Below are 20025 nucleotides of genomic sequence, written 5' to 3'. Positions count from 1 at the left end.
AATTTAGAGCCCTTTTCCATAACTTCTGTCTCTTCAGCCAGTACAATCCCATTCTTGTTCAGTTGGTTTGTCTGGCTACTAGATTAGATTAGCATAGTATTGTTGCTCCCTAAGAAGTTTAAACCTCATCAAAAGATGAATCACATCAGGCCGTTGTTCAGTCTGCATCGGCTCAGGCATGTTTATAGTTCTCCCTCAGTAGACCTTGGCAGGTAAGGAAGCCTACCCAGGGTAGTGGAAACATGGTCTTTGAGGGCAAATAAATTGGCTCTTGCTCCCAGGTTCTTGATCTCGGTAATGGCACCACAATCAGAATCCTGTGTATATAGTCCTTAGATTTTTCCTCTGTTATTCCTGATAATATCTGTCACCAAATCCTACCCCTCTATAAAAATCTGTTCCCATCAACATACAAATTATGTTCTTTCTGGTATTCCTCTTAATCTGCCTCCAACTACTCTCCTACTTTTTATTTCCCTTCATAGCCAGATTTCTACCTGTGTCAGTTTTCTCGGCTTTTACTCAATTTTCACCCTATACCAGTCTGGTTTCTCTTCTGACCACTCTGTTGAAATTACTCTTATCAAGGTCACCATACATACTTTGTCCTGGATATTCTCCATTTGTCTAGCTGCTTCTTGATCTCCTTTGCTAGCCATTTTTTGCTCTTTACGTAGTGTCTAACCATTTATTTTTCTTCAGGGTTTAATCCTGGATTCTCTGCATGGTTCCTTTAGGTGATCCAGTACCATGGCTTTAATAACCATCCGAAAGCAGACAACTCTCAAGTTTAAGTCTCTAGCCCAGCCCTCTCTCCTCTGTGTTTGAGAATCGTATACAGAATGCCTGTATAAGGGCTGTATTTAGATGATTCAAATATCCCAAACCTAATGGAACAAAAAGAAAATTTTGGTTTTCCCATCATTCCAGACCTGGTCTTCCCTACATCACTAAGTGTGCTCTCACCACATGGTTACTAAAGCCGGACCACTGAGAATCACCTTAAATCCTCCCATACTACTCCCATCCCGAAGTCTTTTGGTAAGCCCTGTCACTTCTGTCTCCAGAAGTCCCCTGGCCTGAGCATGGCGAGCCACCAGCTTTCTGGCCGCGCTTGCCTCTAAGTCTCAACATAAGGCTGCTTGCGGAACATAACTGTCAACCACTCAGAGGGTTGCCATGGGAATTAGACCAAAGAGTGCTTATTAAGCTCATTGTGCTTTAGAACTTGCTCTGCTTTCCTTATCAGCAATGTAGTGTAAGCTATCTTTAGCAGGGTGTATATGGAACCCTGCACCTGGTCCGAATGTTTTATAGACCTTGACTCTAATCAGTCAGTGACTCCCGAATTAATCTGTTATCTGTTACTGTCGAAGCCTGAATACAATAGACAATTTATGAATTTTAACCTTGTATCTCTCGTATGTATCCTCCTCAATAAAAGACATGAGCGATGAAGGTTTGGCTGCTGGTCTCCACTAGAGAGGCAGTCACCTTCCTTCCCCCAGACATAACGAAGTGTCCTGGGTAAAAGTTTGTTCCGCCGTGGTCACGAAGCCTCTGCTGGACAGAGCAACTTGCAACCGAGCCTAGGGTGTGTGTGGCACCTCCACCATACCTTCACTGCTACCAGTCTGTTCCAAGCCACCATCGTCTTTTGCCTGGACTACACAGGAGTGTCTTCAGTTTACCTTGCTTCCTCCCAGATCCTCTTCTGGTCTTTTTTCCACATTGCAGGATCGGGTAAGGTCACATCATGTCATTTCCCTGTTTAAAATGCTCCAGTGGTTTTCCATGGCCTTCATAACCCCCACTTGAGGAGTCCCCCTCCCTCTCACATTCTGCCTTCACTGTTCTCTGGTTATACTGGCCTTAGAACGTCGCATACCATATGCCAGATCTCTCCTCTTTTCTACCAGGAACCTCTTCCCTTGGCTTTGTAAACCACATCCTACCTATTCTTCCTATCTGAACCTAAACTCACTGTCTCAGAGGGGAGGGTGTTTAAAATCTTCCTACCGCTTATAACTGGGTCTATATAATTTGTCTGTGGTTTTTCTCCTGCACCAGAATACAGGTATCAAAGGGGCAAGAATTTCATTTTCTATATGTCTGGCATGTAGCAGGCACTCATTAAATATTTGTTGAATTAGCAAGTAAATTATATCAGTTCTCTGTTTAAAACTCCACAGGGGTTTCCCAGCACCTTTCAGAAAGAGTCCAAAATATTTTTTTAATTGATTTTAGAGAGAGGAAGAGAGGGGGGAAGATCTATTTGTTCCACTTATTTCTGCATTCATTGGATGATTCTTGTATGTGCCCTGATGGGGAATCGAACCGACAACCTTGGCATATTTTGACAATGCTCTTAGCTAATTGAGCTACATGGCAGGGCTTCCAAAATCTAAACTTACTCTACCAAGATTCTTATAACTTCATCTCTAATTCATTATGAACCTTTTTCATCCCAGTCTAAGTAGCCATCACTGTTCCTGCCACAGTGCATCCTGGGCCTCATCCTGAGAGTGCTGTTCTCCAACACCACCACTCCTCGAACGGCTTCCGAAGGAGCCAGCTCCTCCACTTAGCTAATTCTTCCTCACTCTTAAAGTGTTTATTTAAAGTCACTGCCTCGCCCTGGCTGGTGTGGCTGAGTGGATTGGGTGCCAGCCTGCAAACCCAAAGGTCACTGGTGTGATTCCCAGTCAGGGCACATGCCTGAGTTGCAGGCCAGGTCCCTGTTTGGGGGCATGCAAGTGACAACTGATCAGTGTTTCTCTTGTACATCGTTGATGTTTCTGTCCCTCTCTATCTCCCTCCCAGGGCAAAAGATCTCTTCTAGGTTAGAAGTCATCAAACTAAGTTTCCTGGGCCAACTTGATTATTCCCATTCATTATAGGTTATCTGTGTCTGCTTTTGTGCTACAGTGGCAGGTCTGGCACTCTGTAGTTTGCCAACCCCTGTGCTACAGCAGGAGCTACTGTTTGTTTCCCAGCTGTGGTACAAGGCTCACTAGCTATTACTCCCTCCTTGTGTTGCAGGAATTCTGAATCTGATTACATATTTCAGTTGTTTCTTTTTCTCTTTTGCCCTTTCCTTGTTCCCCAAGGAAACTTGGAAAGAAAGGGGTTAACTGATATTTTTTGATTACGTATTATGTTAACCATTATTAACAGTAGTGCTTTTTATACCCTGGCATTGTAAAGATTCTAAAATTATTTCTTATAAATATGGTGGATGCACATGTTAAAATAATAATAGGTAGAATTAGCCTTTTCTGTATTTTAATATGACATCTTGACTTGGTGGAATTAGGATTTTTCATAACAGAGTTCTGAATCCAAATTAAAAGAATATTGTCTTACATGGATTCTGAATACTTTTATTTATTGGCCCTGGCAGGGTAGCTCAGTTGGTTCAAGCGTTGTCCCAGTACTCCAAGGTTGCAGGTTTGACCCTTGGTCAGGGCGTATACAAGAATCAACCAATGAGTGCATAAAGAAGTGGATTAACAAATTGATGTTTCTCTCTCTCTTTCTTTCTCTCTCTCTCTCAAATCAATAAATTTTAAAAAATACTTTCATTTATTAAACTTTAATGTTTTTGGATTCCAAATTGGGTAGTCACTCATGAACATCTTTGAAATAGCCCTTGCTCATAAAATACAGAATGTCTTGTAGTTTAAACTCCACACCAACCTTCTGGGGCTGTTCCCCAGACTACTAGGCCCTTTCAAACCTAAGCCTTTGCTCATGTTGTCTTTTTCCAGATTATCCTCTCAACTCAGGCATCACCTTTTCTGAGGTGTTTCCTGACCTCACTCTTCATATTACTCTGATAATCTTTGTATGTAACTATCATATAACATTTATTATGTTTTGTCATAACTTTATTTACAAGTATTTTGAGATAAGTTGTGAACTCCGGGGTAAAACGCATATTTTACTCATTTTGCATATCCTAATTCCAGCACAGAGCTTGATCCTAAAAAAAACAAAACAAAACAAAACAGTAAATGTTAATTGAAGCTCTTAGTGGAGGGAATTAACAGACATCTCTTTTTGCTCTGGTCTCCTTTAATTGCCTCCTACAATCATGTTCAAAGGGAGGGACTGCTGAGGCCTCCCCTGTGGCAATCTGATCCCAGCGCCATTCCTCTTCCAGAGAATGTCATGGTAACCGCCAGCCTCTCCCTTTGAACCCCATCTTGTACTGCAGCTGTGCTTCTGTCTGGAGAAACCTTCTCCCTTCACCATCTCACTCCCCTTGGAGACATAGTTCAGTAGCAAATTTAACTTACAGTCTTAATGTAGGGAAAATTCAAGGCCATAAGTAATAAATACAAACTCCAAACTATATCAGGCTCCTCTCAGCTACCATATAGTGATAATTGTCATATACTAATAAGTAGTAGTGTTTTTGTTCTGGAATAGTTGCCAGCCTCAGCCTGCAGTGCTGGTACAGCACCCTCTGCACATCTCGCTCCCGCGAGTTACAGCAAGTCAGGATTATGTCTGGCACACCTCTTTTAACTGGAAATCTTGGCAGTGAGCTAGATTGGAGGCATTCCCCAGCTATGGCACAGCATGTACTTTATTGCTAACCTAGGGAATGAGGAAAGCTGCATGCAGCACAGAGTACCAGCCACCCCGGGGATGAAAGAAAGCTGTTGTTTTCATCAGGTAGGCTGTCTGTTTTTCTCTATTGAGTAGGCTGTAGGGCATCTGGTCCGCAGAAGCTAGCATTTAATGTGAAGATGTTGAGGCCTTACAAGGTTGTAGTAATGGGTCTGATAGCCAAATTAAAGGTAACTTGTGTAGGGGCTGCAGTAACTCAGATATTTTTATTCTTAATGGCTTAGTTCAGGGGAAGCAGTGTCAAAATTAAAATTAGAGCACCAGATTTAATTGGCAGAAGTTTTAAATACTCACTTTTTGACAGCAGTCAAGGTGTATGACCTTAAGGATACAGATCTTACTGGGGGAAAGGGCATCGATCTAACCCCAAGACTCCCTATATCACCACCTTGCAGGGCCTATACAGTGGTCTAGTATAGTGGCTCTCAAACTTTTTGATCTTGGGACCCCTTTATACTCTCAAAAATAATTTAAGACTCCAAGATGTTTTGTTTGAGTTATAGCTATTGATATTTATGAGATTTATATATATTGATGTTTACTGGATTAGAAATGAAAATGAAAAATACTAATTTTAAATGATAAGATTATTACAAGAAGTAATCATTTTGTAATATACAGGTATATCAAATCAACACTTATACACCTTAAACTTACAGTGTTATGTATCAGTTATATCTCATTCAAGAAAATTATAAGCCCACTACATTTAAACATAAATAATATGTTTAATGAAAAACAACTATAATTTTCAAAACAAAAAAAAAGCATAGTGAGAAGAGTAACATCGTTTTATTTCCTGTTCACTTGTTTGTTTTTAATCTCTTTCATGTCTGCTTTAATAGAGTACAGCTGAATTTCTGGTGTCTGCATCTACATTGTCTGTTATAATACAACATGTCATTTAATCTCCAAAAACACTGCTGAACAATCATGAGAGAAAAGGGCAGTCCCTGGACTACACTGAGACCTACTGGTATAGTAGAAACAACTGTGACTTTGGAGTCAGACAGATCATAACTCAGATCTCAGCTCTTGAAGTTGTTAGTTGTGTTGCCCGGAACACTGACTTTATCTCTGTGTGTTATTTCCTCTGTTGGACAGACAGAGAATTGTGCTGTAACTAACGGGACAATGTAAGGGTTAATAGGTATTAAGTGTCTGGAACTTGGTAGGTATGTGATAAATATTATTCCTCAGGCATTTTTTAAAAAATTGCTTCAAGTACCCTAGAAAGGCCTGTATTAGTTTTGGTTGAGTTTTTGTGTGAGTGTTGTGGGTTTGTTTTCTGATTCTCTGCCTGTGCCTGCTCTATACAGATGTAATATATAAGGTTATTTTATGACCCTGATTTGTTTTCATGTCTTTCTTCTACTAGCAGTTAACTCCTTGAGAACAAACAATCCTGTTTCACTTCAGATCCCCAACTCCTAGTAGACTGTATGTACATGGTAGGCATTCAATAAAGTTTGGAAAATATGGCATCTGAAACCTCAGCCTACAATTGAACATAAGACCATATCATCGCCTCTCCTTTTCCACCAGAACTCAGTACCTTTAGTTTTGTTCCTTTGAGCTTAGTTAATCCTAAATTAATCGGTTATGGTATCAGTTGATATCAGTAATGGTAATTTTCTGGAGAATTAGAGCCTTGGAACTTAAAGCTCCTGCTAGGCTTAGATCACTTCAGGTAGCCCTTAACCACCCTCTTATTCTCTCCCTTCCCACTGTCAACTTTCACTGCGAAGATGGCAACAATAAGAAAAAGTAAATAACATTTAACCGACACTCAGTTCCTATTTTGTGCAGAGCACAAAGAAGGATACAGCTTATCTGGTACAGAGTCACAAAGTATCTTGTGATGCCTGTCATATTGCCATTTATATTTTCATTGTTTCTGGGTTTTTTTAAAGATTATGTTTATTTTTATTTTTAGAGAGAGGGGGGCGGGAGAGAGGGAGAGAAACACCAATATGCAACATGGGCTGGATGCCTCCCACAGGCCCCCAACCTGGGACCTGGCCCACCACCCAGGCATGTGCTCTGACGGGGAATTGAACCTGTGCCCTCTTCTTTTGCAGGCTGACGCTCAGTCCACTGAGCCACACCAGCCAGGACTGTTTTCATAGGTTTTATTAGCTCTTTAATTGGAGATGGAGTCCCATTTCCATAAGCTTCTAGTCTAAGTGGGGAAAGTAGACATTTATACAACGAATCATAATTCAGAACAGGATGAGGAGTGATGCTGAGTTTATCAGCAGCCAGCTTCAGGATTCCAGAATGGAATCTTGATGTTATGATTTGTGTGATATGTGCTGTATTTTAAAGTCCTTCTCAAGTCCCAGGAAGCTCCAAGTTCTGGTTCTGGCATTCTCTACTGCCATTTCCAGACTTTGAATGGGTCTGAAATCAGAGAAGTATAAGACAAAGTTGGGATTGATTGATAAAAATTATAGAATGCTGAGGAAAATTAGGCCTGGAATGCAAATTCAAACTTAGTCAACATTTATTGAAACAGTAAACTAGGTTCTTTCACCTATGTCATATAATATCCTCAATACCCTGCAGGTAGGTAGTGCTGTTGCCATTTTCCAGATGGAGAAACTGATATTCATGCCCATTCAGTCATTGGCTTTAGTTTATATATCTGGTACATGGTGGGACCAGGATTTGATTTCTACCCTTAAGTTTAGCAATCTTTGAATTTAACTATGTGTCCTTCATTTGGTAGGCCCTGTAGGTCTCTTTCAAAGTGTTATAGTTTCTCTTGTTGTTTTGCTGGGGTAGAGGAAAGGGGGTAATGGCAGAAATAGAGTTATGATTCTAATGTTTCTAAAAAGGCCCCATATCCACCCAGATGCTCCCAACCTGTACTCAACATGTGGGCTTAAGCTAATGAAATGTTTAATTTGTTGAAAAGTACTTTTATTTTGTCTCTGCCAATAGCCAGGTATAGTGTATATGAAAGTGCCTGTCAGCCCTGGCTTGTATGGCTTAGTGGATAGAGTGTCAGCCTACAGACCAAAAGGTCGCTGGTTCGATTCCCAGTTGGAGCGCACAACTGGGTTGCAGTACAGGTCCCTGGTTCGGGATATACGAGAGGCAACCAACTGGCGTTTCTCTCACACATCGATGTTTCTCTCCCTCTCTTTCTCCCTCCCTTCCTTGCTCTCTGAAAATAAATAAAATCTTTTAAAAAAGAAAAAATGCCCGTCATTAAGTTGGCACTTAATTGTTTTCAGACTTCTTGATGAACGAGTCACATAATCTCAATACTACCACATCCCTGCCAATATAATTATTTCTACACTAATTTCTCTCCTCATCTGCCCATTTTGCCCCCAAATGGTGAGATAAAACTCTTTGGGGAAGCAAGATGGTATGTATAGAGAGAAGTCCAGAATAAACACCTTTTTAAAGATACAGTAGTCCCTCACTATATAGCAGTTCATTTATCACAGCCTCACTGTATCGCAGGATTTTAAAAAATATCACGGATTTTTCTCTATTTTGCAGGATTTTGCAGTACTGTATACGTATGTTGTTAAAGTTACGTAGGTTTAAGAGTGTAGAATAAATGTAAGGTTCCTACTTCGCAGAGGGGGTCTAAAATGTAATACCCGCGATAAGTGAGGGAATAGTGTACACATGAGAGGAGCAACTGGAAGGAATGAAAAATAGAGGTGGAGCCATTCGATTGTTATGCTCTCCTTCCCAAAGTGGAATTGATTGAGTGGGCAGAGCACTGACATGTGACTAAAAGTCTGTTTGTGAAAAGGTTTAAGGGACTCTGTAAAGTCTCGTGTCTCAGTCTTTTATCACCCTCTCTTCTCTAGTCTTCTTCAGGCAGGTCGTGAAAAGCTGCAGCAATGTCTGATTTTGTAGAAAGTGAAGCAGAGGAGTCCGAGGAAGAGTACAACGATGAAGGCGAGGTGGTGCCCCGAGTCACCAAGAAATTTGTGGAAGAGGAGGATGACGGTGAGGAGTCCCCAGCCTCAAGCTTCTTCCCACTATTGCTAAGCTTTGGATAGTTGGATTCTTGCTGATGAGAGGCTCAGGCTAAGCACAGAAGTTATCACACATGAGGTACCAGCTTGAGAATTTTCAGTTATTTCATAGAGAATATTTATTGTGTATCTATCTGCTATGTGCCAAGCACTATGCCTATAATTAAGAATACAAAATAAATCCCAGCTATCATAGAGTTGACATTAAGGGGAGAGGACAGACAGTAAATCAATATATGTGTAATGTTTCCCTCTTTTAAACCTAGCAGTGTTGGTGTTTATGCACCCAGTGTCCGTTTTCTCTGACTAAATCCAGCCTTTAGGGTTGTTAGCAGAGTAGAACTATGAAATGGCTTTAAAAGCAGAAAGGGAAATGTAAGTTTTATCCAAAGAATTATGATGAAAGAAGGAATATAGTTGCTGAGTTTATGAACTGAGAGGAAAGCAAAGTTAATATTGGTGGCTGTAAAGCCTCTAATAAAGAGCCAAAGTAATTAGGAAGATCCTCTGCCTATAGACAGGTGGTGAATACAGAAAAGAGTGAGTCCTTTCCCCAGGCTTCTATTCTAAGTCAGTGGTCATGTTTTACATCTTTAGATAAGATAGAAGAGTTAGCATGACACTCAGATCATTAGGTTCAGAGAAGATGGAAAACCACAGTTCAGCGGGTGGCCTTGCCTCACCTCCAGTATGTTTCCCAAATTCTTTGTCTCAAACATGTGTGTTTTCTAGATGAGGAGGAGGAGGAGGAGAACCCAGATGATCAGGATGAGCAGGGCAACCTGAAGGGCTTTATCAATGATGATGAAGATGAAGGGGAGGAGGATGAGGGTAGTGACTCTGCTGATTCAGAAGATGATGTTGGTCACAAGAAGAGAAAACGCAGTGAGTAGAGTTTCTCCTCGGGTGAAGTGAGGCTGGGGTGGAAGTTGCAATGGGAAAGGGGCCTGTCTGTCACCCTGGGTAACACTTTGTTTTCTCCAGCGTCTTTTGATGACCGCCTGGAGGATGATGATTTTGATCTCATTGAGGAGAATTTGGGTGTCAAAGTTAAACGAGGAGTAAGTGTCATTCTTTGTCCCTGTCCCCGGGGGTGAAGGAAAAAGCCCTTGAAATTGTTACTCCTGGGGAAGGAGGCACATCCAGAACAGTTTGGGGAACATCAGAGAAGAGAAAGTTGCTCAGTATCATGCTGTGGAGTCTAGATTTATATCCGAGATCTGGGTGCTTGGTAGAGAGAGGCTTGTCAGCATCTCGAAGGTGGGCTTTGGAGCCAAATGGGCACCACTGAATGGGGTTCTCTCCCATCTCCCTTGGTCAGCATAACTGGTGGGAAAAGGTGAGTGAGACTGGAGAGCAGACATCCTTATGCCAATCCCCTCAGACCCTGATGAAGCAGGTTTTCCCACCCCTAGCAAAAATACCGACGTGTCAAAAAAATGTCAGATGATGAGGACGATGATGAAGAGGAATATGGCAAGGAGGAGCACGAGAAGGAGGCCATTGCAGAGGAAATCTTCCAGGATGGCGAAGGGGAAGAAGGGCAGGAGGCTGTGGAGGCCCCAATGGCTCCTGCAGAGGAGGAAGAGGAAGATGATGAAGAGTCAGGTATGTGGCATCAGGCAAGGAAGCCAGTGTTTGTGTAAGTGTTGGGATTTCATAGTCTCCAGGAGTAGGATGGCAAACCATTCATCTGTTCCAGGGCCCCAGCATTTGACACAAAAAAGTTCCTTTTTAGGAGCTTCCCTACTCTTCTCACTGGCCACTCACATAGTAGGAACTAAAGCCACCTAGTCCTGGCTCTGAGCAGCAACCCCTCCCTTTCCTACCCAGACATTGATGACTTCATTGTGGATGATGATGGACAGCCTCTGAAAAAACCTAAGTGGCGGAAGAAGCTTCCTGGATACACAGACGCGTGAGTGGGGTCTGGTACGAGGTTCTGATAATGGCGTCTGAGTGAACCCAGTCAAGGAGGTCTGCCAAAAATGGGACATTTGTAGTTTGCAACCACTTTGTTTTCCCGCTTCAAATGTCCTTTGCTGGGCAGTGACTTCTCTGCATTGTAGGGTTGCTGTGGGATCAGGGTAGGCAAAACTCCAACCTCCCTCTTCAACCTGCAGCTCCATGTTTATTCACTTACATATTGACCTTCTAAATATAATTCTATTGGAAGAAAGGGTTTGTTCTAAGGGAGTATTGTAATGCCTTAGCAGAAGACAGATCCGCGGAGCTAGAGGTGAACACATTTGCCCTGTTGCTATGTGACCCCTGTCACTAGCATGTCGAAGATAGGTTTTTTTACTCTCCATAAATGATATCCCTAGAAATATTCCCCAGCTAAGCCTTTATTCCACAGTGAAAATACTTTTTTAATTGCCTTTCTTTTTTAACCTTCTTATCCCCTTGGGACAAGTAAAGGATCTGTGCAGGGGCTGCGTTTCTGTCCTCTCCCCAGAACCTGGGCCAACTGCCTCTGGCTCTCACCCACAGGGCCCTGCAAGAAGCCCAGGAGATTTTTGGTGTGGATTTTGACTATGACGAATTTGAGAAATATAATGAGTATGATGAAGAACTCGAGGAAGAGTATGAGTATGAGGACGATGAGGCTGAGGGTGAGATCCGCGTGCGCCCCAAGAAGACCACCAAGAAACGTGTGAGCCGCAGGAGCATCTTTGAGATGTATGAGCCCAGTGAGCTGGAAAGCAGTCACCTCACAGATCAGGACAATGAAATTCGAGCCACTGACCTGCCTGAGAGGTTCCAGGTAAGAAACCACCAGCCTCTGTCCTGCTGATGTGTGATAACCTGCCCTGAGCCTCCTTGCTGCAAGGGTTGTAGCAGAGAAACAATTGGACAACAGTCTGATAGCAAATGTTACCTAAGAAGCTGGCTTTGAGCCCCATCCAACTAGGCGGTACAGGGAGTCCAGCTCTTAGGGCAGGGAAGGTAAACTCTTGTGCTGCTTATGGTTCTTGAAATGGCACTCTTTCTTAGCAAAATATCAAGTGCCTAATTCTTGGTGGGATGACATTTTCGGATATTGGAAATGTGTGCCTGTGGAGCACACATTTTTGTCAGAATGGTATATATTTTTCCTGCATGGGCTATAAGATAAAGTCAGCCTCACTCAGTTGTCTTGGCCCTTGCAGCTCCGCTCTATCCCAGTCAAAGGGGCTGAAGATGATGAACTAGAAGAAGAAGCTGACTGGATCTACAGGAATGCTTTTGCCACACCAACTATTTCTCTGCAGGTACCCCCCTTAAGGTCCTTACGTTTGACATGAACCGGAAGTTGAGGAGCTGCTCCTCCACTGCCTCAAATATCTATGTGCCTGGTGCATAACAGTGTGTGTGTGCATGTCTGCGAGAGTGCAGGTGTATGGGGGGAGGGGATTTCTAGATTTCATCTGACAGAGTTATCTTGTGACATGAAGCAGTTTCATGTGCAGTGAGACAAAGCAGGTAACAGTGTTGTGCTATTTCTTTTTTCTTCCACCTGTAGGAAAGCTGTGATTACCTGGACAGAGGGCAGCCAGCAAGCAGCTTTAGTCGAAAAGGGCCCAGCACAATTCAGAAGATTAAAGAGGCCCTGGGCTTTATGCGAAATCAGCACTTTGAGGTAGCATCTCAATCTCTAGTGGCCCACTTCCAGTGGTTAGAAATTCAGCCAGGGGATGAGGGTAAAGGTAACTACCTTAGTCAGGTGGGAATCCCCCTTTACCTGTCCTCAGCAGTGGTCCAGTATAAGAACTAAAGGAGACTCTAGTGATCAACAGAATAATGCTACCCTGTTGGCAGCATTGTTTTCCCCAGTGGAAGGGGAGCATGCACCCTGGACGGGCCTGTGAGGGAGGCCAGTCTTCCAAACAGAAGTTCCTGCAGCTGTTTATCCCTTTGACAAAGGGAATCCATACAGATCTTTCCCCCCTGGTTGACTATAGTCTCCTTGTCACCCTAGGTGCCTTTTATTGCCTTTTACCGTAAGGAGTATGTGGAGCCTGAGTTGCACATCAACGACCTTTGGAGGGTGTGGCAGTGGGATGAAAAGGTAATATGGTTCCATGCTCCCCAAGGGGTTGAGGGCTGGATTGGGCACCACTGTTATCAGAGCCCAAGGTCTGTCAGCAACCCAAACACCCCCTCCCCCCGGGCCTGTCAGATTTCCCCAGAGTCTCCTGGTAAGGAACAGAACAGCCTTGAGACTCCAAGGCTGAACACCACCCTTAGCTGCTGCCCTATCCTGTCCTAGTGGACGCAGCTGAGGATCCGCAAAGAGAACCTAACGCGGCTGTTTGAGAAGATGCAGGCTTATCAGTACGAGCAAATTTCTGCTGATCCTGACAAACCTCTTGCTGATGGCATCCGGGCTCTGGACACCACCGACATGGAGAGGTAGCATATTGCAGGGTTTATTGCATGACGGGGACCCCTCAGATCAAAGGCAGCCCCACTACCACCCCCAGGAGAGCATAACCTTACAGAATTCTCAGCATATGTATATAAAGTTACACAGGAAACCAAATTATAACCAGAAAGTTAGCTTGGTGAGCCTGGAGTCAGAGGGTGGGAAATGAGAGCAGATGATTTTAGTGGCCAGTGTCGTGAAACTGGGGAGGAGGGACAAGGACTGATTCAAGGACTCTGAACTTTGCTAGAGATGTACTGCCTTGTCTTTCTCTCCTTTTTTGTTTTCACTTCTAACGTCCAGCAACCATCATTTGTTTAGCATATTTGTCTTTAAGATACCTTGGTTGTATTTAAGTCATGGTCTACAGTTGGAGGTCACAGGCACCCATCTTGCCTCATGGGAATTGGACCTCTTGTAGCAGAACTGGGGTACACTCTTCCTTAGTGACAAATGAGCTCTTATGTCCATTCCCTCCAGGCTCAAGGATGTACAGTCGATGGATGAACTGAAAGATGTTTACAGTCATTTCCTGCTTTATTATGGTCGTGACATCCCCAAGATGCAGAATGCCGCCAAGGCCAACCGCAAGAAGATGAAGCGTGTAAGGGAAGAGGGAGATGAGGAAGGTGAGTGCTGGGAAAGAAAACCCAAGAGGTTTGATGGCCTTGGCATCTCCAAGGATGCCCTTGGCTGAGTTCCCCTTGGGGCTTCTGTATGTGTCACATCCTTGGCAGAGATTGGAAGCTAGAGCACTAACTCCTCTTTTCCTCCCAGGTGAAGGTGAGGAGGCAGAAGATGAGGAGCAGAGGGGGCCAGAGCTCAAGCAGGCTTCCCGTCGAGACATGTACACCATCTGCCAGAGTGCTGGCTTAGGTAAAAGCAAGCTGTTAGGACCCTGAGCAAGGGGAGTTCCCTGATTGTCATTGGTGGGTAGAATGGGCACTTATGGGACATCTGAGTGAATCACCAATTCAGTTCTGAGCACTTGTTCCCATGTCCCATACTCATCCCATAGTAATGGTCCAGCCTCTTCCTAAATTCCTGAAGGAATGGGAAACGCATGGTTAGAGGGAGACAGTCCATCCTATCTTTAGAAAGTTCTTATTTATTAAACTGTAGCTTCCACCTTAGTTCTGAGACCAGGAGTCACATAGAAAATTTCTATTTATTCTGCCTCATAACAACCCATCAGATGTTTAAAGTCAGTTTTTTCATTGCTCTTTGTAAGGTACCCTCATCCTCATTCATGACCCCTTTAAAATCTAGTGCCAAGAATTGCTGCTATACACTCTTTTAAGAGTCAGGAGCCCAGCTTTTGCCTTACCTTTCCCTCTACTTGTTACTTTAGATGGCCTCGCCAAAAAGTTTGGGCTTACTCCTGAGCAGTTCGGGGAAAACCTCCGGGACAGCTACCAGCGGCATGAGACAGAACAGTTTCCTGCAGAGCCCTTGGAGCTGGCCAAGGATTATGTTTGCAGGTAGGCATGCAACAGGTGGCTGACAGGAGGAGGGACCTGAGGCCAAAGACACCTGCATCCTGAGCTGCTCCATTTTCCCCACAGCCAATTCCCTACACCAGAAGCTGTGCTGGAAGGTGCCCGCTACATGGTAGCCCTGCAGATTGCTCGAGAGCCCCTGGTCCGGCAGGTGCTGAGGCAGACTTTTCAGGAAAGAGCCAAGCTAAATATAACCCCCACCAAGAAAGGTAGAAAGGTGAGCTCTGGGTACAATGTCCTAATGCAACATATGGCCCAGCTTGCTGATTGAGCTGAATTTCTTGTAGCTCATCTGTCTGCCTGAGAGCAGAGAGACAGTCTTTTCTCCCATAATCAAGCCAGCCTCTCTGTAGGCTGATGATTCCTTCTTGATGTGTACAGGATGTGGATGAGGCTCACTACGCTTACTCCTTCAAGTACTTAAAGAACAAGCCTGTTAAGGAACTGAGAGATGACCAGTTCCTCAAGATGTGCCTGGCTGAAGAAGAAGGGCTGCTCACCATTGACATCAGCATAGATATGAAGGGGGTGGAAGGGTAAGCAAAGCTCTGGGGTGGGGGCTCTTTGCGAGGGCGTGGTGAGGAGTCTGTTGGAGGGCAGGGTCCCTCAGGAATGTGAACCACAATTTCAGAATTGAACAAGCCTTTGTCCTGGCTCACTCGCAGTGTTTGTGGACATTTGGGCATCGCTTTTTCTCTATCCCTAACACCACAGTGTTTTCTTTTCTTAGCTATGGCAATGACCAGACATATTTCGAAGAGATCAAACAGTTCTACTATCGAGATGAGTTCAGCCATCAGGTGCAGGAGTGGAACCGGCAGCGCACCATGGCCATTGAGCGAGCTTTGCAGCAGTTCCTCTATGTGCAGATGGCCAAAGAACTCAAGAACAAGCTGCTGGTTGAAGCCAAAGAATACGTCATAAAGGTGAGAACAGTAACTCATGATCTTTAGTCCCATGATTTCCCCAAACTAGAGCTGAGAGCGAAGGAACCCCTTAACAGCTAATGGAGAAACACTTGAGGGCAGGCACGGCATAATTTGAGACGTGCAAACAAGGCTTGGGTCACTGCAGGACCTCCCCACTGGAGGAGCCTCTTACCTTCCCACCCCTACCCCTCAACCCAAACATTTCTTTGTTTATATCACTGTCCTCTGTGTACTTTCCAGTTTCCAAAAGCAAGGTATGCCCTCTAGTTGTAAGCCTGCCAAGGGCTAGGAAGGTGCACATTTGAATGCACGTGTGTGCCTTCATGTATTTCTTTAGCATACTTGGTGAGCTCCTTATGGCTATGGTGTCTGGTGTGTCTTCTCCCCAGGCTTGTAGTCGGAAGCTCTACAACTGGTTGAAGGTGGCACCCTACCGGCCAGATCAGCAGGTGGAGGAAGATGATGACTTTATGGATGAGAACCAAGGAAAAGGCATCCGAGTCCTCGGCATTGCTTTCTCCTCTGCCAGGTAACTGCCTGTCTGTGCCCACCTGCCATCTCTCTTACCTGTGTTCCTAATCTTAGTCTTCTCTTATTTATATCCTCGTATTGCTGATTATCACACTGTCTTTTCTTGTCCGGCTGGCAGAGACCACCCTGTATTCTGTGCCTTGGTCAACGGTGAAGGAGAAGTGACAGACTTTCTCCGACTGCCCCATTTTACCAAACGACGAACTGCGTGGAGGGAAGAAGAACGGGAAAGAAAGGCAAGTGGCTGGAATGGGTTACCAAGTTTACATCTTGAGTGTATCTTATAATTCAGTGGGGATAAGTGTTTATGGTCTACGTAACATCCCACGCAAGACCCTGAATATCTCTGACCTGGTTGCTTGCCCCTTAAGTCCAGACCGTCAAGTCCTGGATTAAGTCTCACTTCCATAGGCAGTAGATGGCACTCAAGTTCTGGTGCAGAATCTACTTCTGGCGTGAGGCCAGTTCCTAAGCTTTGTGTGCTTGGGAGCTGCCCTTCCTGCCTCTGTTCTTACAGCATCTGGGTCAGCCTGTTCCAGGAGCTGAAAGCCACTGAGGCATTAAGCCAGCCTTTTCCCTGCTTCAGTCTTTCAGTGTGTTTTTCTAAGGGAAGGAATTTGAATTCATCTCATGTGTATGCTTCTGTTCTTTTTATCTAACAGTATCTTTCAATTTTGTTGAAAGTGTCCATTCTAAAAAGTAATTAACAAAGAACTAAAAAAAGTAAAAAATTTGAAGTGGCGATCAGAACAGTCCTGACTGCCAGGCAGTGGTTTTTGTTGAAACAGAACCAAATATTTTTATTTTGTTATTTTTAATTTATTTTTTTATTTATTGATTTTAGAGAAGGGGGGGAGAGAAAGGGAGAGAAACATCAACCTGTTGTTCCATCTCTTCAGTCACTGGTTGAGTCTTCCGTGTGCCCTGACCAGGGATCGCACCCACAACCCTGGTCTCTTGGGATGATGCTCTAACCAATTTAGTACCCAGCCAGGACAAAGCCAAGTATTTTTAGTTAACCACAACTCAAGTATAAGCCAGAGTCTAAAAACCTCAGAAAATGTTAACAGATGTATACTATTCCAACCAGAGATCCTAGTCTCTTTGTTTTGTGTTCTGGTCAGACAACGTGTGATATATCATTGTTCTCTAGTGTTAGAAGGTCTTGAGCTACTTAAGGAAAGAGAAATTCTTTAAATATCCCTATTTTCAGAGCCATTTAACTCCAATTTTATTTCAATCCAGGCTCAAGATATTGAAACCCTGAAGAAATTTCTTCTGAACAAAAAGCCTCATGTGGTGACAGTTGCAGGAGAGAACAGGTAGGTGGTCACCAGGGGACTGGGCCAGGCTTGGTTTAAAGTCACTCACCTTCTGTTGTTGAATCTTGCATTTGCCTATGTAGATCCTTGATAATATCCCCATCCCAAGGGGATATTCCTGGGAATATTGTGCTTCTTTGTCTTCAAAACTGTCTCCTCCCCCCACCCTTACCTCCTACGCCGGCCACGAGAAACTGCAGAAATAGCCCTGACCAATACCCCTTGTCTCTCCAGGGATGCCCAGATGTTGATTGAGGATGTGAAGCGCATTGTGCATGAGCTCGACCAGGGCCAACAGCTCTCCTCTATTGGGGTGGAGCTGGTTGACAACGAGTTGGCCATTCTCTATATGAACAGCAAGAAATCAGAGGTAATGCTGGAGCCTTACCCTTAGACCTGCACAGCCAAGAGCTATCACTTTCAGGGAGATTTAATAGGAAAACAAAGGTTATCAGGGCACAGGACTACACCTGTTCATTTACCCATGAGAGGCTTTCCATTTTATCAGTCATGGTTCAGACTGGGAACTCCAGAGATTAAATTGGTCCCCAGAAAAATGCCAGAGGAGAGGAGATAGTGACGTAAAGCCAGAACAGTGTGGATTTTCTCTTGCTATTGGAGCTGAGGGAACTTACTGGCCCTGTTGACCCTTATTTGACTCTAGGCAGAGTTCCGGGATTACCCACCAGTGCTGAGACAAGCTGTCTCCCTGGCCCGGCGCATCCAGGACCCTCTGATTGAATTTGCCCAGGTGTGCAGCTCTGATGAAGACATCCTGTGTCTCAAGTTTCACCCTTTGCAGGTGAGTAGACTATAACAGGCAGGCCTACGGGCAGAATAGCACAGTCACCTTATCCCTGCCTGCTGTATGTCGTCGACAGGAGCATGTGGTGAAAGAGGAGCTGCTCAACGCCTTGTACTGTGAATTTATCAACCGAGTCAATGAGGTTGGGGTCGATGTCAACCGTGCTATCGCCCACCCTTATAGCCAGGCCTTAATCCAGTATGTGTGTGGCCTGGGGCCTCGCAAAGGGACCCATCTTCTGAAGGTAGGGTTGGGTTGAATCACAAAATAGGAACAGTTCCCATTTCCTTGAATCTTTATCCTATGCCAATATGATTTGACAGGAAGACCAAGTTCAGGGGAGTAAAGGGACTTGTCCAGAGTCATTGAGCTAGTGAGTCAGAGTCAGACTTCAGACCAGGTAGCCACAGCTATGCTCTTCACTGCTTTACTGTAGTGGCTCTTGGAAAAGATGGCTGTAAATCATGGTTGAAAACAGATGGAGGAAGGCGAGAGAGTAATAAACACAAACCCCAGGATAGTGGGGTTTTTCCAAAAGGAAGAAAAAGGATTTCAATCAGAGAGGGGGGCATACAGGGAAATTCCAAAGTGTTGATAATCTTCTTTCTAAAGGTTACTGATGGATACTTGAGTGTATGTTTTATCATTAACTTTTTAAGCCATATACTAGTTATATATTATCTTTGGTAGGTATAACATAGTTCATTAAAATAATTTTGTAGTAGCAAACAGTATGATATCACAGTGCCCATTTAGATAGTGGGGCACAGGGACAGAATTCCCATCATGGAGGGTTTCCCAGAAACCTGAAAGCAGGCTGGGAGGTGGGGCCTACCTATTGCCCGGGCTCACTCCAGGCCTCTCCCCTAGATCCTGAAGCAGAACAACACGAGGCTCGAGAGCCGGACCCAGCTGGTCACCATGTGCCATATGGGTCCCAAAGTCTTCATGAATTGCGCTGGCTTCCTCAAGATCGACACAGCCTCCTTAGGGGACAGGTGATGCCCTCTGCCTGGATAAATTAGGAGGAGTTTCCTTGGGCTTTGCTTTGGGGCTTCAGGGGATTAGGGCTGCCAAAGGCCCCCAAGCTATTTAAATTAGGAAATATTTTAAGACAAAGATGAAACCTTTATTCAGTCAAGAGACTCTGACCTATGGAAAAGATCGGTTCAATTATGTGAAGCTTTTTTTGTGAGACAAACATAAAAAGAACCAACTTAGGGCCCTGGCCAGCTAGCTCAGTTGCTTAGAGCATCGTCCTGATACACCAAGGTTGCAGGCTCGATCGCCAGTGAGGGCACATACAAGAGTCAACTAACGAATGCATCAATAAGTGGAACAACAGATTAATGTTTCTCTCTCTCTCCTTTCCTCTCTCTAAAATCAATAAATTAATTTTTTTTTTTTTTTAAAGAGGGAGCTCTTTGTTCATCTCCCACTTTAGAAACAGAAAAACCAACTTAGTTTGTAAATAAAGGACAGAAACATAAGATTTTATTCACTGAACAAATTTGTTGTTACAGTGTGTCATGGCTATAAGCGTGGGAATAGCAGGGGCAATAGAAAAAGGAGTACGGGGTTATGAGGAGATATGGAAGGGGAAAGAGATTCAGTATGTTTTGAGATGATGTTATTGAGAGAAAGTTCTATTCTCTTGGACTTTGGACTTCACTATTGACCTCTTCCTCTCCAGAAGTTATCAACTCAGTCTTTGGAGGATCTTTTCCACGGGCACATAGCTCCTCATTCAGTAATGGAAATCAGTGGGGAAATAGGCTTCAAGTTCTAAAACTTCATTTTCCACCCAGCTTTGCTGTAACACTCCACGAATAACATAGGTCCATGTGAGTGCACGGGCAAGACCAGCCTGGGAAGGCTTTATGGGG

At 44.1% G+C, this 20025-nt stretch overlaps 1 protein-coding gene across 2 annotated transcripts in view; it reads left to right on the top strand.

Annotated features, from left to right (window-relative positions):
* The window catches only part of SUPT6H (SPT6 homolog, histone chaperone and transcription elongation factor), a 31572-nt gene that overhangs the window by 1255 nt on the left and 10292 nt on the right, over positions 1 to 20025 (top strand). Inside the window, exons 1-24 of one of the 2 annotated variants that reach the window (XM_090292603.1) lie at positions 4667 to 4683; positions 8475 to 8616; positions 9378 to 9530; positions 9630 to 9706; positions 10061 to 10253; positions 10479 to 10563; positions 11139 to 11412; positions 11798 to 11899; positions 12151 to 12267; positions 12607 to 12696; positions 12898 to 13040; positions 13534 to 13682; positions 13831 to 13929; positions 14405 to 14534; positions 14619 to 14769; positions 14934 to 15088; positions 15283 to 15478; positions 15871 to 16010; positions 16131 to 16248; positions 17258 to 17334; positions 17569 to 17704; positions 17999 to 18136; positions 18216 to 18383; positions 19010 to 19137. In XM_090292603.1, the coding sequence (XP_090148729.1) occupies positions 8508 to 8616; positions 9378 to 9530; positions 9630 to 9706; positions 10061 to 10253; positions 10479 to 10563; positions 11139 to 11412; positions 11798 to 11899; positions 12151 to 12267; positions 12607 to 12696; positions 12898 to 13040; positions 13534 to 13682; positions 13831 to 13929; positions 14405 to 14534; positions 14619 to 14769; positions 14934 to 15088; positions 15283 to 15478; positions 15871 to 16010; positions 16131 to 16248; positions 17258 to 17334; positions 17569 to 17704; positions 17999 to 18136; positions 18216 to 18383; positions 19010 to 19137 (3128 nt within the window). In that variant the 5' untranslated portion in view covers positions 4667 to 4683; positions 8475 to 8507. Of the gene's footprint in view, positions 1 to 4666; positions 4684 to 8474; positions 8617 to 9377; positions 9531 to 9629; positions 9707 to 10060; positions 10254 to 10478; positions 10564 to 11138; positions 11413 to 11797; positions 11900 to 12150; positions 12268 to 12606; positions 12697 to 12897; positions 13041 to 13533; positions 13683 to 13830; positions 13930 to 14404; positions 14535 to 14618; positions 14770 to 14933; positions 15089 to 15282; positions 15479 to 15870; positions 16011 to 16130; positions 16249 to 17257; positions 17335 to 17568; positions 17705 to 17998; positions 18137 to 18215; positions 18384 to 19009; positions 19138 to 20025 lie in introns of those variants that run through there. The other variant, XM_090292602.1, reaches the window with a different exon arrangement.

This window comes from Furipterus horrens, unplaced genomic scaffold (assembly GCF_987537825.1).
Source record: "Furipterus horrens unplaced genomic scaffold, mFurHor1.1.pri manual_scaffold_11, whole genome shotgun sequence".
Classification (NCBI taxonomy): Eukaryota; Metazoa; Chordata; class Mammalia; order Chiroptera; family Furipteridae; genus Furipterus; species Furipterus horrens.
This window is presented reverse-complemented; position numbering and strand designations above follow the sequence as displayed.